At 43.8% G+C, this 14,761-nt stretch overlaps 2 protein-coding genes across 3 annotated transcripts in view; one reads left to right on the top strand and one right to left on the bottom strand.

Annotated features, from left to right (window-relative positions):
* Nucleotides 1–55: 55 nt before the first annotated feature.
* LOC129818356 (probable low affinity copper uptake protein 2) lies at nt 56–8,393 on the top strand. Of its 2 annotated transcripts, none has more exons than XM_055874167.1 (4): nt 56–258; nt 3,372–3,438; nt 5,410–5,653; nt 7,029–8,393. In XM_055874167.1, the coding sequence occupies exons 1-4, from the start codon at nt 253–255 to the stop codon at nt 7,192–7,194; spliced, it is 483 nt and encodes a 160-aa protein (XP_055730142.1). In that variant the 5' UTR covers nt 56–252; the 3' UTR covers nt 7,195–8,393. The 2 variants fall into 2 exon arrangements, with proteins under 2 accessions (XP_055730142.1, XP_055730141.1); XM_055874166.1 differs by lacking the exon at nt 56–258 and adding an exon at nt 1,131–1,342.
* An 80-nt stretch (nt 8,394–8,473) lies between these two features.
* The window catches only part of niban2a (niban apoptosis regulator 2a), a 46,469-nt gene continuing 40,181 nt past the window's right edge, over nt 8,474–14,761 (bottom strand). The window contains 7 exon segments of the mRNA XM_055874162.1: nt 8,474–10,027; nt 10,029–10,998; nt 11,213–11,324; nt 11,490–11,597; nt 11,903–12,022; nt 12,326–12,481; nt 12,650–12,837. Coding sequence (XP_055730137.1) covers nt 9,907–10,027; nt 10,029–10,998; nt 11,213–11,324; nt 11,490–11,597; nt 11,903–12,022; nt 12,326–12,481; nt 12,650–12,837 — 1,775 coding nt within the window. The 3' untranslated portion in view covers nt 8,474–9,906.

Here is a 14,761-nt window from a genome sequence, read left to right as displayed (position 1 = left end):
TCCAGCACGTAATTGTATAATGGACACGAGACTCCAATTACCATCTGCCCTTGCGATATTTTAACGTCACATGGGGGCGGGCTCATGCTGTTGATGGTAGCCTACTTCCCTGCGATCAAAACAAGTATAAGTGGAACGCAGCTAAATTACTGCAAAAAAATGTCTGCAGTTCGCTGTCTTCTGTGACGGGGAGTCGAATGACCCGAGGATTCCCCCATAAAATTCTTATTCGTCTGCTAAAGTTGATCAATCATGTCTGTAAGTAGTTTCTTCGCCTAGCCTTCTATGTGTTGCCTTTGATTTGTCCCCCCTAAAATACAGCTTTTTTAAAGGAACTCAGCCCGGCTTTAAATTTACTCTTGAAAGTTGCAATAGTAGAATGCACAAGGTGCAATTTCGAAATTGGGTAGTGCATCATCAGTTCCTCTTGTCATGTTAGTCATTGCATACCTTGGAAAGCTATTTATACTAGCTCATGTCAGCTAACGTTCTTTAATAAAAAAAATTGCCCATAGATATTGTTGTATTGTTGTAGTCATTCAAATATAACATGAATAAACATTAGACATGGCAAAATGTATAGAATTGCCATAAAATTAGCTTTAAAACTGCAAAATGTTCTTTGCACCCTGTGACAAGATGTGTAGAATTGCAGAAAATAAGGTTTAAACCTGCAAAATTCTCTCCACCAACAAGAGGGGTGTGAACAGTTTGTGTCATGAACACTGCTTGGAAAAGTTAGAGTCCATCCTCCCCCGAGTTAAGAAAATATAATTTGCATAGTCATGGCATGCTTTGTGAATGAATGAAGGTGTGGATTATTCTCCATCCACCCGAGCTATTGAAGATTTTAAAGCCAGAATATTTTTTTTTACTACATTTCAAAAACAAAAAAAAGCTGTGGATTTTTGTCCATCCTCCCAGATTCAGAATATATTATTATCATAGTCATGGCACACTTTGTGTAAGAACTATCGAATATTGAAATCCGAAATCGTATTGATTAAAAAATAAAATAAATTGAGGTTTGGATTATTCTCCATCCACCCGATTCAGAATATACCGTCTTCATAGTCATGGCATGCTTGTTTCAATAGCGAGTCACGAGAGAGAACGGAATATCCTGTATAAAACGAATTGTACCTCGTAATTAAACCGTCTGATATTAGCTCATGAGGGAAGGCTGGGCTGTTTTTCAATAGTAGCTGTGTCAGTGAAAGCAGCATCTGATTGCTCCAAGCATTACGTGGCCTCTGTCATTAATTGCCACAAACGATTTGGTCTATTGGATTAGATTGGAAGACAGAGACACCCTTAAAAAAAAATGCAAACCCTGACAAAGGTAGGTAGAGGGGCAGGTAAGGAAAGGTTTTGAGATTTTACGGGGCCGTTTCCACAAAAGTATCTTAGGTTCCAACGATGAACCTAGCCTTAAGTAAGAGCATCGTTAACCGTTGTTACTAAAGTTTCTCTTAAACGCTGGTTATTTAACGATCGCCTCAAACCAGTCCACTCGTAAACTGCTACATCGTCAGATGCTTTTTTTTTGCCTTTCTGTGTCACATACACAGATCTCCGCTAAACACAAAATCAAGATTATTCTGTCTTTCTGTGACACTAGATACAGTATGTTTCCATTAACTTGTCCAGGGGTTTCTTGTCGACATTAAGAAAGTGTGCATGGAACATTGATGCGACAATTGCCTGCTAGGATGCGTTTACATGTAACTATCTTGTAGATAAAAACAGCTGGGTGTAGTGACGTCGCACCAACAAAAAAAAAATATTTTCACAAAACCTACGGTGTCGAACAAAGTGTTTCCATTACCCATTCAGGCAAATTGCACATTCATTTATTGGCGACAGCCTGTAATGACCTCGCACCTATCGGTTTCATGGCTCAGGTAGCCCGCGAAAGCCAGCAAATATTTGCCACTTTCTAATAATTATATGCCAATGTATCCCCACGGTTCGTGCCATGGTGAAACTTGCAGTTTGACAAAAGAAAAATACACTCTTGTCGAATGGATGAAAATGTTGATCTTTAGAACATTTCTGCTGTAGACTCTGTCATTTCCATTACACATGTCCCAATATATTTATGTCAAATTAACCTGGGTCAATGGAAACCTGCCTAGAAACTAAAAAATGCAATTTTCTTTGCATAACAAAGAATATAAAACCGATAACTGTATTAAAATATAAATACAGTATAGGCCACAGACCTATATATTTCAATGACAACATATTTCAATAGTTTTATGTAGCTATTTGTAAGTTTTTGTCTTTAGGCAAATGTTTTGCCTCAATATATTTCATGATGTGTAACGTGCAGAATGATGTGCCAAATCTTGATTTAGTTTATTATTATTATTATTATTATTATTTTACATTTAGCTCTGCAAGCCAGTTAAGAACAAATTCTTATTTACAATGACGACCTACACCGGCCAAACCCTAACCCGGACTTCGCTGGGCCAATTGTGCACCTCCCTATGGGACTCTCAATCACGGCCGGTTGTGATACAGCCTGGAATCGAACCAGGGTCTGTAGTGACGCCTCTAACACTGAGATGCAGTGCCTTAGACCACTGCACCACTCGGGAGCCCCCAAAAATGTTGTGCATTATTATAGGATATGCATTAGAATATGCTGCCTCAATATTTGATATCTCTCTAGGAGATGATTCGTTGTCACTATTGTGGAATAATTTGAATGTTAAGGTAAGATTTAAAAGGGAGAATGCTGATCCGAGAGCAGTGCTTCCGTTCTTTCGATCCTATCAGTATCGACACATGCCTCTACGATGAACTTAGCAAACGTTGTCTCTGCTTGGTGTGTTGGGAAATGCATGTTACATCTTGGGCCGTTGTAGGAAAGAAAGATGCATCATAAACCACTCGTAAACCTAAATTCCAGATCTTTGCATCAGGAAACCGGGCCCAACTTTTGTATACTTCCCCAAGATGTAGAGAGAATGAGTTTGATTTCCTCTTACCAGAGCTACAGCTAATTGCTTTCACGTGGTATAATAATGAAGTCCACATCATGGCCTCACATACAGTACATTCTTTATTGTGCATGATCAGCTCCTATGATCAGTCATTCCAATGGAGGACTATTGGACAGGTGCCATATTAACAGGACTGCATCTGTCTGGCAGAGTTTGGGTAACACCAGCAAAGCACATTCCTGTGTTGTCATTATCTACCTGACTAAACAAAAAATATTTTGTAGATTTTATATATTTGTTGATGTAACCACTGTTCATTGGTTAAGGATTTGCTGCACAGGTCCCAGATCTGGTCTTCTGCCTTGGAGTATATTGCTGTTCTTTATTGTAATTATATGGCTCTCTTTTCTCATACAGATGACCTTTGAGGCAGGGAGTAGAGTGAAGCTGCTGTTTGACTTCTGGGATGTGCAGGGACCCGCAGGTAGGCTAACATTGATGACAGGCCTGTGCCCTCATGATAATCTACACAGTAAATCATATAGTTCAGAACCTGTTTGTCTGGCAGTCAAAGTGCAGTATAACTGCAGTATGCTGCAAATACTGCATCCCCCAAAAGTTATTTTTAACTGCAGTAGTTTTGCAGTATAACTGCATAGTGTTTCAGGTACAACAAATTCACTTCTTGCAAATTAGATATTTTAGATCTGTTTCAATAGGGCCCCAAGTGATGGATGTACTGATTTCTCACATTCTTAGATTAGGTCACTGTTGTAGTCTGTACAGTACTATGTACAGTTGAAGTCGGAAGTTTATATATACACTTAGGTTGTTGTCATTAAAACTCGTTTTTCAACCACTCCACACATTTCTTGTTAACAAACTATAGTTTTGGCAAGTCGGTTGGGACATCTACTTTGTGCATGACACAAATAATTTTTCCAACAATATTTTACAGATTATTTCACTTTTATAATTCACTGAATCACAGTTCCAGTGTGCCAGAAGTTTACATACGCTAAGTTGACTGTGCCTTTAAACAGCTTGGAAAATTCCTGAATATTGTCATGGCTTTAGAAGCTTCTGATAGGCTAATTGACATAATTTGAGTCAATTGGAGGTGTACCTGTGGATGTATTTCAAGGCCTACCTTCAAACTGTGTCTCTTTGCTTGACATCATGGGAAAATCAAAAGAAATCAGCCATGACCTTAGAAAAAAAATGTAGACCTGCAAAAGTCTGGTTTATCCAGTATTAACACCATGGGACCACGCAGCCGTCATACCGCTCAGGAAGGAGATGCGTTCTGTCTCCTAGAGATTAATGTACTTTGGTGCAAAAAGTGCACCAATCCCAGAACAACAGCAAAGGATCTTGTGAAGATGCTGGAGGAAACAGGTACAAAAGTATCTCTATCTACAGTAAAACGAGTCCTATATCGACATAACCTAAAAGGCCGCTCAGCAAGGAAGAATCCACTGCTACAAAACCGCCATAAAAAAGACAGACTACGGTTTGCAACTGCACATGGGGACAAAGATCGTACTTTTTGGAGAAATGTCCACTGGTCTGGTGATACAAAAATAGAACTGTTTGGCAATAATGACCATCGTTCAGTTTGGAGGAAAAACGGGGGAGGCTTGCAAGCCGACGTACACCATCCCAACCGTGAAGCATGGGGGTGGCAGCATCATGTTGTGGGGATGCTTTGCTGCAGGAGGGACTGGTGCACTTCACAAAATAGAAGGCATCATGAGGGAGGACAATTATGTGGATATATTGAAGCAACATCTCAAAACATTAGTCAGGAAGTTAAAGCTTGGTCGCAAATGGGTCTTCCAAATGGACAATGACCCCAAGCATACTTCCAAAGTTGTGGCAAAATGGCTTAAGCACAACAAAGTCAAGGTATTTGAGTGGCCATCCCAACGCCCTGACCTCAATCCTATATAAAATTTGCCCCAAATTTGTTGACAGAACTGAAAAAGCGTATGCGAGCAAGGAGGCCTACAAACCTGACTCCGTTACACCAGCTCTGTCCGGAGGAATGGGCCAAAATTCCCCCAACTTATTGTGGGATGCTTGTGGAAGGCTACCCGACACATTTGACCCAAGTTAAACAATTTAAAGGCAATGCTACCAAATACTAATTGAGTGTATGTAAACTTGTGACCCACTGGGAATGTGATGAAAGAAATAAAAGCTGAAATAAATAATTCTCTACTATTATTCTGACATTTCACATTCTTAAAATAAAGTGGTGATCCTAACTGACCTTAGACGGGGAATTTTTACTAGGATTAAATGTCAGGAATTGTGAAAAACTAAGTTTAAATGTATTTGGCTAAATTGTATGTAAACTTCCAACTTCAACTGTATAGTTCCAGACCGAGCTGTGGTCACTGAACATTATTGCTGTCAGCCATGATAAGCTCTGTTGTCAATGTGTTTGCAGGGATGGTGTTGTCTGTGTTCGTGGTCCTCCTGTTGACAGTGTTCTACGAGCTGCTGAAGGTGTGGAAAGTCCAGCTGGGAAAGCCCTTAAAGCAGCCCACTCAGCCAGCCTTCCCACTGCCCTTCCCCCCTCCCCTCCACTCCTCAGACTGCCAGGGAAGCAGCGCCGTGTTTGCCAGTAGCCTGTCAGAGTCTTCTCTGGCCCCCACGGAACAGGCTGCTCCCACTCCCTCCCCCATGAACAGGTAGGATTCACACAGGAGCCCATGTAGTTCTCTGTAATTAACATGTTCCAGGGATGCTGGCTTTAATCTACTGCTTCACAAATTGTCAAGAGTGCGCATGTGTAACAGTATTGCTTCCATCCGTCTCTTTGCCCCAACTTGGGCTCGAACCACAGACAACAGTCACCCACAAGCATCATTACTTATTGCTCCACAAAAGCCACGGCCCTTGCAGAGCAAGGGAAACTACTACTTCAAGGACTAAGAGCGCGTGACATCACTGATTGAAAAGAATCCACCGCTAACTAGTTAGCCATTTCACTCCCTTCCCTCCCGGAGGACCTGAGCCCTGGGACCATGCCCCAGGACTAACTGGCCTGATTACTCCTTGCTGTCCCCCAGTCCACCTGGTCGTGCTCCTGCTTCAGTTTAAACTGTTGTCTGCTGCTATGGAACAGCCAGAAGAAGACTGGCCACTCCTCAGAGCAGGGTTCCTCTCTAGGTTTCTTCCTAAGTTCCTTCCTTTCTAGGGAGTTTTTCCTCGCCACAATGCTTCTAGATCTGCATTGCTTGCTGTTTGGGGTTTTAGGCTGATGTAAAAAGGGCTTTATAAATACATTTGATTGATTCACACAGGTTACACATGCACCTGGTTTCCCATGCCTACATAATGCACTGATAAATGATGAATAATTAACAGCTGATAATTAGACCCATGAGAACCTGAACTGTGCACCTCTATATAATGACTCCAGAGAGAGTACTGCTGTAGTCCCAGTTGTATTAGAATGTTGTGGCCCCGTCCGCCTGTGTGGAAAACAACCTGTGGTTACCTAGGTTATCCCATTGGCTCACAGAAAAACATTGCCTGCATTCTCACTACTTAGAAAAATGTAATGTTAGGACTTCCCTCATGCCCCTTTTCATGACGGCGCTAGCAGCCACAAGAGTGCTAGCTAGCTACCAACTGAAACATTAAGCTAGCCAAAAACAACACAAACAAACAGTCTACACAGCTACAAGTAGTGAGTGGAGTTGGTTTATACTAAACAAGTTAAATGTCTTATCTGTGATGAAATGTTTTTCACACACATAGCTATGTGTAGCCTACTTGTACACCGGGTCCCCACATTTCCCACTGAATATCCCAAAGCAACAGGCTACATGGAAGCATTGCAACCCGTAGGTCAGGAATGTAACCTAATTACATGTACATTGAACAACAGAAGCTTTTCGGCATGTTTTGTTATTTCTGTATAACAACTTTGACAGTTGGCTCTTTTACATTGGGGGTCAATGTTTTCCCCAATTTGTTGGTGGTGGTCGAGGGGAAATTCCTTCTTATGACCCGAATACCGACTTGGAGTATATTACTCTTCTGTCTCCTCTCCACCAGATGGCGTCTTCATGGTATCCAGACAGCCATACACATCCTGCAGGTGACTCTGGGCTACATACTGATGCTGTGTGTCATGTCCTACAACACCTGGATCTTCCTGGGGGTCATCTTGGGCTCTGTCCTGGGATACTTCATATGGTTCCCTCTACTGGGTCAAATCTGATCAAACAGCGGAATCGAAAAAGTCCTTTTCCTGGACTACAGATCTACAGGGACTAGATATCCCATACCTGTTGATCAAAGATTTGATCTGAAGAGCATATCGTACAAACTCCCATGGTGTTTGTCATTCTGACTCTGTTGTGCACTGATGCGCAATAGATCTCCCTGTGACTGTCGCTTATCAAGTTACCTGAAGTGGAAGGTTGTCACAGTATTTCTTCCCTACTTATACATGATCTTATGTAAAAAGCAAGATGGAGACTTCCATATAGTGACAGATGTACACAGAGTACAGCATGGTAGATGAGCGATCAAGCACACCCATGGTACCTTTTTATCACAAAGTTTCATCAAGTTTTACATTTTGTGTTCAAGCAAGGCAACTGTTACCCTGTACTATGTACTACACATCCACAGTCATAATTTTGACCAGGGCCCGTGAGTAGCTACAGGGCTTGAGTTCAATGTTGTCAACCTGTGGTTACTTGACTTAAGGCAGGGCTGCCCAACCCTCTTCCTGGAGATCTACTGTCCTGTAGGTTTTCTGTCCAACCCTAATTTAGGATATCTAATTAGTAGAATCAGGTGTGTTTAAATTAGGGTTGGAATGAAAACCCACAGGACTGTAGATCTCCAGGAAGAGGTTTGGGCAGCCCTGACCTAAGGTTTGTCATTCTACCATTTCACTCCAAGGTCAGACTTCCAGCCAGCACTATAGTCACAAGACAACATTGAGGAATTGCCACCTTGACAGCACAGAAGCATGTGATGGAGTATTGTAAACTCCATAGATACCCAATGAGCCTGACATGCAGTAACAGATTGTTCTAGTGCTCTGAAATACAGAGGAGAACAGAATCTGGGTCATGTTGTGTTTTTTAATCATTTGCAAGAGAGCCACTGTAGAGAAACCAACCATTTAGTGCCTTTTATATCCAATAAACAGATGGATATTTATTTTAATTAGCTATTTTCTGTTGAATTATCCAGTAGCCTAGTTTGAAAACATGAATGAATGCAATACTTTTTTTAATGCCCAATTGATTTATAAAGTCAACTGAAAGTAGATAACGGACTACTCATACAAGGCTTCTAAAGTGGTTTTGTTCAAAAAGTTCCAATTGAGAAATACCCATGTAGACACTGTTGTTTTAGTGTAATTTTATTCTAATTATCAATAAATACCACCAACTTTAAGAATTTTCAGAAAATTGAATATGATATAATTGATTTGAAAATGCATTTTAGTCTAGAGATACAGATGAACAATAGGAAAACCATAAAATCAACTTATTTATTAATCCATACAACTATAGCCAGTCATACATATAGCTAAACACAATCAATAAAAAGTTCTTGTATGGAGCTTTACATATAAAATAAAGAATATAGCAGAGGCTGGTGCATTGAGCACCACACAGTATGTGTCATAAATAAGAAGGAAACAGAGGCATTGAGTGAACTAACCCTTTAAGTCATGGAGTTACATGGAAATATTTTCCTCAAGGCTACAAACTGATTAAGCCTGATTTAGGAACAATGTGCCTTGAATATACAGTGTCCATAAACATAGCATTGATAGTTTAGGAAATAATACATTTGATTTCCCTCATTTTAAAAGAGTGGGGGAAATGACTTGGTTATTTTCCCATGATTCCCTTTGTTTGGCCAGAAGAGACTGACACAGAGGCCTCTTCATGACTAGGTACATAGCCTGCTGTCAGTCATCCAGACCTCCCACACGCAGACAGCATTCTATCTCAATGAGATTCTGCTGATGCGTCACAGTCAAAAGTTATCAGCAGAGAAAGTCCCTTTAGTAACAACTGTAAGCATAATTATGACGGCGGCATTTCAGTAGCACTGTAGCCGACATGGGACCTCTAGCATCTATAATACGACTGTAGTGACCGCTACCATTTGAGCAGCTCCCCTCACACTTAAGGGCTGGAGTAACATGCATAGAAAATAAGTCAGTAAGCAAGTGCCATTTCATGCTAAAGTCATGCACTGTAAAAATATAGTGTTGAAACAATAAGGCCACTTGTGAAAAAAATGATGGTTGAAAAAGAGGCTCAACATAAACTTATTCAAGACAAAATGTCTGACTGGTTTTATACAAGTTGCTAAGTCAATGTAAAAACATTTTAAAAAGCAGTGCTCCCAGACCCTGAATAGAATGACAGCTACATCTCTATAATGATATGTTATACACAACAATGTCCATTACAGTAGGATAACATGTCAGACTGTTTGCGTCAACCGCCTGCCTACAGTGCCCCCTACTGCTGAATAAAAGGACATGTAATGACCAGTGGGTGTGTGACTGCTCATGAACCATAGAGTTCTAACTATCTATGTCATGCATCTCTGTGAACATATCCCTAGGGCCCTTGCAGATAGGCCTCTGTACTGTAATGTTTATCTTCTGCATCCACAATTCTCCCCACATCCCTTATCCAATTCTGATGTAAATTCCTTACTCCTTAGTGACCACACAATCTAAGGATAATGCAGCAGATACCTGGGGTTCAGTGTCGCACACAAAAGCTTGAGGAATAGAGTAAAATAAAATGTAAAATTAAGAGAAATTAAACTTGAACAAACATGACTTCAGATGAGAGGTTGGAAGTCACAGTTAAATAGGCCACTGTTGTAAATGTGACTGTACGGAATATAAACCAGAAAAACAATGCTGAGGGGTCAGGAATTATCAGTTAACACCGACTAAAATGAAACGTTTTTGCTCCCTTGTCCTACCATTCAAAATCTTATATACAAGTTCTGTCTTGCCTTCTGCTGTTTTCCCAGTGAAGTCCTCCCCGGTCTCACTCGGTGTGCAGTGCAGTGTCTCCCGGCTCTAAAACCACCACCACCTCTCCTGGGTCGACTACAGTGTCCTCTGTTTTCAGAGCATCCCTGATTGGCTGAGCTTTGCCCTCATTCAAGGCCTCATTGGTAGGCGGCTGGAAGCCGCTGTCATCATGCCCCCGTCGGCTGGAGTCGGCCAATGGCGGGGCCAGCTCTGCTTCAGAGTCTACGGCACACTCAGTTATCCTCTCTCCATCCTCTTCCTGTACCGCTATCTCTATTTCCTGTATGGCGTTCTTGATGGCCGCCTCGTCTTCCTCCCCCTTGCCTTCAATAGCTGCCTCCCCCTTTTCCTGAAGCCCCCCCTCAGCTTCCTGGTCTGGACTTCCTGTTTCTATCAGCTGCTCGTTCACTTCCTGTGGGGCGCGCATCCACTGTGGTGACGTCCTGTGTGTCTCCTCCACCACGGTGGTGATGAGTGTCACCTCCTCCTCCTTCCCATCCTCCAGCGTCAGCGTCCCTGTCCCATTGGTGAGAACAGCTAAGTCCTCCTCTGAAGCCGAGACCATCATCTCCACCACCGGTTTGCTGTGGTAACAGATCTCCTGCACGCTGTCTGGAGAATCAGGCTCCTTGGGGGGGTGTGGTTCCGTGGGGGTCTCTTGCTCCTTGGGCTCCTGAGCTTTAACCTCCACCTCCTCAATCTCTCCCTCCTCGGGGATGAAGTCCACCCCCGGCACCTCCAGGCATGACTCGTAGGGCAGTGGACCCATCTCGTCCAGCTGGATCATGGAGACCACTTGCCTACGCCTCCTGCTGGACTGGCCGCCTCCTCCCAGGGCCCCCTCAGGCTCCTCATTCCCACTCCTGAACTGGGATGCCCAGTCCACCGAGGGGTTCTCCCCCAGCAGGTGGAGGTTGGGGTCGCTGTTGGTTAGGATCATGCTGTCTCTGTACAGGTTGTGTTTCTTATGGACCGCCACCTCTTTCACAGCTGTAGGCAAACATAGAATCACTACCATGCTAAAAGTTCATTTGTGTCACATTTACATCAGGGCCATATCACCAATCACCTCAGAATAGCACTGCTGGATCTGCTGATCTAAGATGACCATATAATCTTGTTCAGTACTCTGAGATGCTTTGCGAATCTCTCCAATGATCTAGTCTATGCCAGGCCAGTGTCCACATGCGTGGCCACCACTCACCCATCATGATGTCCTTGGTGACAGACTGCAGCACCACCTCCTCAAACACGTTCTCCACCAGAATGAACTGGGAGAAGTCCTCAAAGATCAGCTCCTGAAAGCGAGGGAGGTCCTGAGAGGTAGGACATGAGAGGTTACAGACGAATGCATTCAACATAGGTAACGTCCCAAGTGGCACCCCAGTCCCTATATAGTGCACTACTCTTGACCAGAGGTTATAGGGTTCCATACGGGTGGCTAAAGTCTGAAGGGTATCACTATATTCAGTGAGCCTCACCAGATGGAAGGAGGGAGAGAGCTGCTTCAGCATGTAGGGGATGATGATCTGTAGCAGGGCCTCTCTGAAGAACTTCTTACGCACCGTGCTACTGTCATAGTCATATTTCTGAGAGGGATAAAGACACAAGACCTTAGACTCTTTGATCCGTGATGGCAAGGGTTGCAAAATTCCATAAACTTTCCCAAATTCCCAGGTTTTCCGGCCTCCCGATTGGAATATTCCCGGTATCAGGTGGGAAATCTGGAATCCTCCAACCAGAATTTCAGGAAAACCTTGGAATTTTTGGAAAGTAACTGGAATTTTGCAACCGTATTAAGGGGCCAATCTATTCTTATATCAATCAATTAATCCATTCAATCAATCCAGTCATTCGCCTTCATCCTAATCCACCCTCAGACTAACTAACGAACCTTAAGCACTCTGTCTTGACAGCAGTGGATGGTCTTACACAGGTCCTCTCCTCCCTGGACCTTTCCCTCCAGACTCTGGTGGAGCAGATGCTCAAACGTGTACACAGCATTGTCCATTTGCTGTTACAGAGGAGAGAAGACATAAGTGATACATGTGGGGGGGGACATTCCTACTGATCATTCCTACTGATCTGACACACTTGTTTGCCATTAGCCAATTAGCGTTTTTCAACAAGTTCAAAACACGTGAATGCATCCAACTCGTATTTACTACTTCACAACTAGAAATTACCATCTTCCCACTTGGTTATGAACACAGCATCAGAGCTTCAAAAAACTAAAGTGTTGGTAGTCTGGTGTGGCAGGGCACATCCATACCCACTATGCCTACTAGGTGGTGGGATTTGTGGGTTAAGGTCTCACCTCTCTCATGAGGATTTGAGCCCTTTGGATGAACACGGAGGGGCTTGACACATCAAACCTCTGCTGCAGTCCCTCCAGATTCAGCTGCTCCACCTTCTCATAGCAGCTCTGCATCTTCACCGGGTGGAACGCCAGCATAGAGATCTTCTCCATGTGCTGAGAGAGTGATGGTGAAAGGGGCGAGGGGAAAGAAGGAGAGACAGAGGGAGCGAGAGAAAGAGTGTGGGTTAAGGACAGACAGAGGGATGAGGACTTGGCACCAAAGACAATCCCCCAGTGTCCCTGCGAACCCGTCTGGTGTGTCCAGTCCGGTGGTCCACTCACCTCTCCCAGTTTGTCCTTGCCCCCTCCGTTAAGCGTGTTCTTGCTGACCTCCACCAGCTCTCTGAAGAAGACGTCTCGGACCTCGGAAAAGCCTCGGCTAGTGGGCTCCATCAGGGCCTCCAGGATGGAGCTGAGGAAGGGCTGGACGCTGACCCGCAGGAGCTGCTCTGCCCTGGGCAACACCAGAGCTACAGAGTGGGGAGACATGGAGGAGTATTGTTAGTCACCATGGTGGTCAGTAGAGAGAAAACACCCACACTTCCAGACCAAAGTGTTACCCAGAGCATTACCTAGCAGCCTAAACTCCACTCCATGGTGAAGGAAGTTTCTGATGAATTTCACCAATGGAGTGGATCCGAGACCAGGCTTTGTGGAATCTAGCTCTGACTGCATCGATTCGCCCAAGGTCAATACTTACAAAAAAAATACAAATTATGAAATGGCCACCTTTGTACCTTTGTAGTTACGTGCCTCTGTTTGCTGAAACCATACTTTTCTAATAAACGTTAATCAAATACAACCAACTGGGGGCCTCCCGGGTGACGCAGTGGTCTAGAGCACTGCATCGCAGTGCTAGCTGCGCCACCAGAGTCTCTGGGTTTGCGCCCAGGCTCTGTCGCAGCCGGCCGCGACCGGGAGGTCCGTGGGGCGACGCACAATTGGCTTAGCGTCGTCCGGGTTAGGGAGGGTTTGGCCGGTAGGGATATCCTTGTCTCATCGCGCTCCAGCGACTCCTGTGGCGGGCCGGGCGCAGTGCGCGCTAACCGAGGGGGGCGGGTGCACGGTGTTTTCTCCGACTTTGGTGCGGCTGGCTTCCGGGTTGGAGGCGCGCTGTGTCAAGAAGCAGTACGGCTGGTTGGGTTGTTCTTCGGAGGACGCATGGCTTTCGACCTTCGTCTCTCCCGAGCCCGTACGGGAGTTGTAGCGATGAGACAAGATAGTAATTACTAGCGATTGGATACCACGAAAATTGGGGAGAAAAGGGGATAAAAAAAAAAAAAATACAACCAACTGTTTGCTCATTGGTGTTGCTCTAAGATTTCAACTCAGCGCAAATGCGCATGTGGCAATTGAATCTCAACAAGGAAAAAGTCGGTGGCGGTATTTGATTAACGTTTATTGAAAAAGTATGTATTTCTGCAAAGAAAGGCATGCAACTACAGAGGACAAAGGTACAAGGTTGGCGTTCCATAATTTAAAGTTGGAGCTCGATTCCACAAAGCCTTGACTCGGCTTACCCAAAGGCATCAGACTGAAAAGTACGGAGGAAAGCAAGGGTGGGAACAGGTTCAGGGAACAGAACACAAAATAATGACATTATTTGAGAAACAGAACTCGAACTGAAAACGAAAGTGATCTATACTGTTCCTGGAACAAAGCCGTTATATTATAAGCATGGAAACTGTTTAATAACATTATTTTACGTTCCGGGCATTTTTTTTACAGTCACACAAAAATCCTAACAAAGCGCCTATGCAAAGCCCTCACTCCGTCACTCAGAAACTTATTCCAGCATCTGCCTGCCAGCTGGAAATCTTTGCTACTGGGTGTGTGTGTGTGTAGGCTACCTGCCCCTCCACACTGAAGCATAGGTTACTGTAGCCTCCTGACAACGTTACATAGATTACTTTAGCCTCCTGCAATGTTGCATAGGTTATTGTAGCTTCCTGACAATGTTACATAGGTTATTGTAGCTTCCTGACAACGTTACGTAGGTTACTGTAGCCTCCTGACAACGTTACATAGATTACTGTAGCTTCCTGACAATGTTACATAGGTTATTGTAGCTTCCTGACAACGTTACATAGGTTACTGTAGCCTCCTGACAACGTTACGTAGGTTACTGTAGCCTCCTGACAACGTTACGTAGGTTACTGTAGCCTCCTGACAACGTTACGTAGGTTACTGTAGCCTCCTGACAACGTTACGTAGGTTACTGTAGCCTCCTGACAACGTTACATAGATTACTGTAGCCTCCTGACAACGTTACGTAGGTTACTGTAGCCTCCTGACAACGTTACGTAGGTTACTGTAGCCTCCTGACAACGTTACGTAGGTTACTGTAGCTTCCTGACAACGTTACGTAGGTTACTGTAGCTTCCTGACAACGTT

Source organism: Salvelinus fontinalis, chromosome 21 (genome assembly GCF_029448725.1).
Source record: "Salvelinus fontinalis isolate EN_2023a chromosome 21, ASM2944872v1, whole genome shotgun sequence".
Taxonomy (NCBI): Eukaryota; Metazoa; Chordata; class Actinopteri; order Salmoniformes; family Salmonidae; genus Salvelinus; species Salvelinus fontinalis.
Note: the sequence above shows the minus strand (reverse complement) of the source record. Positions and strands in the feature narration are given on the sequence as shown.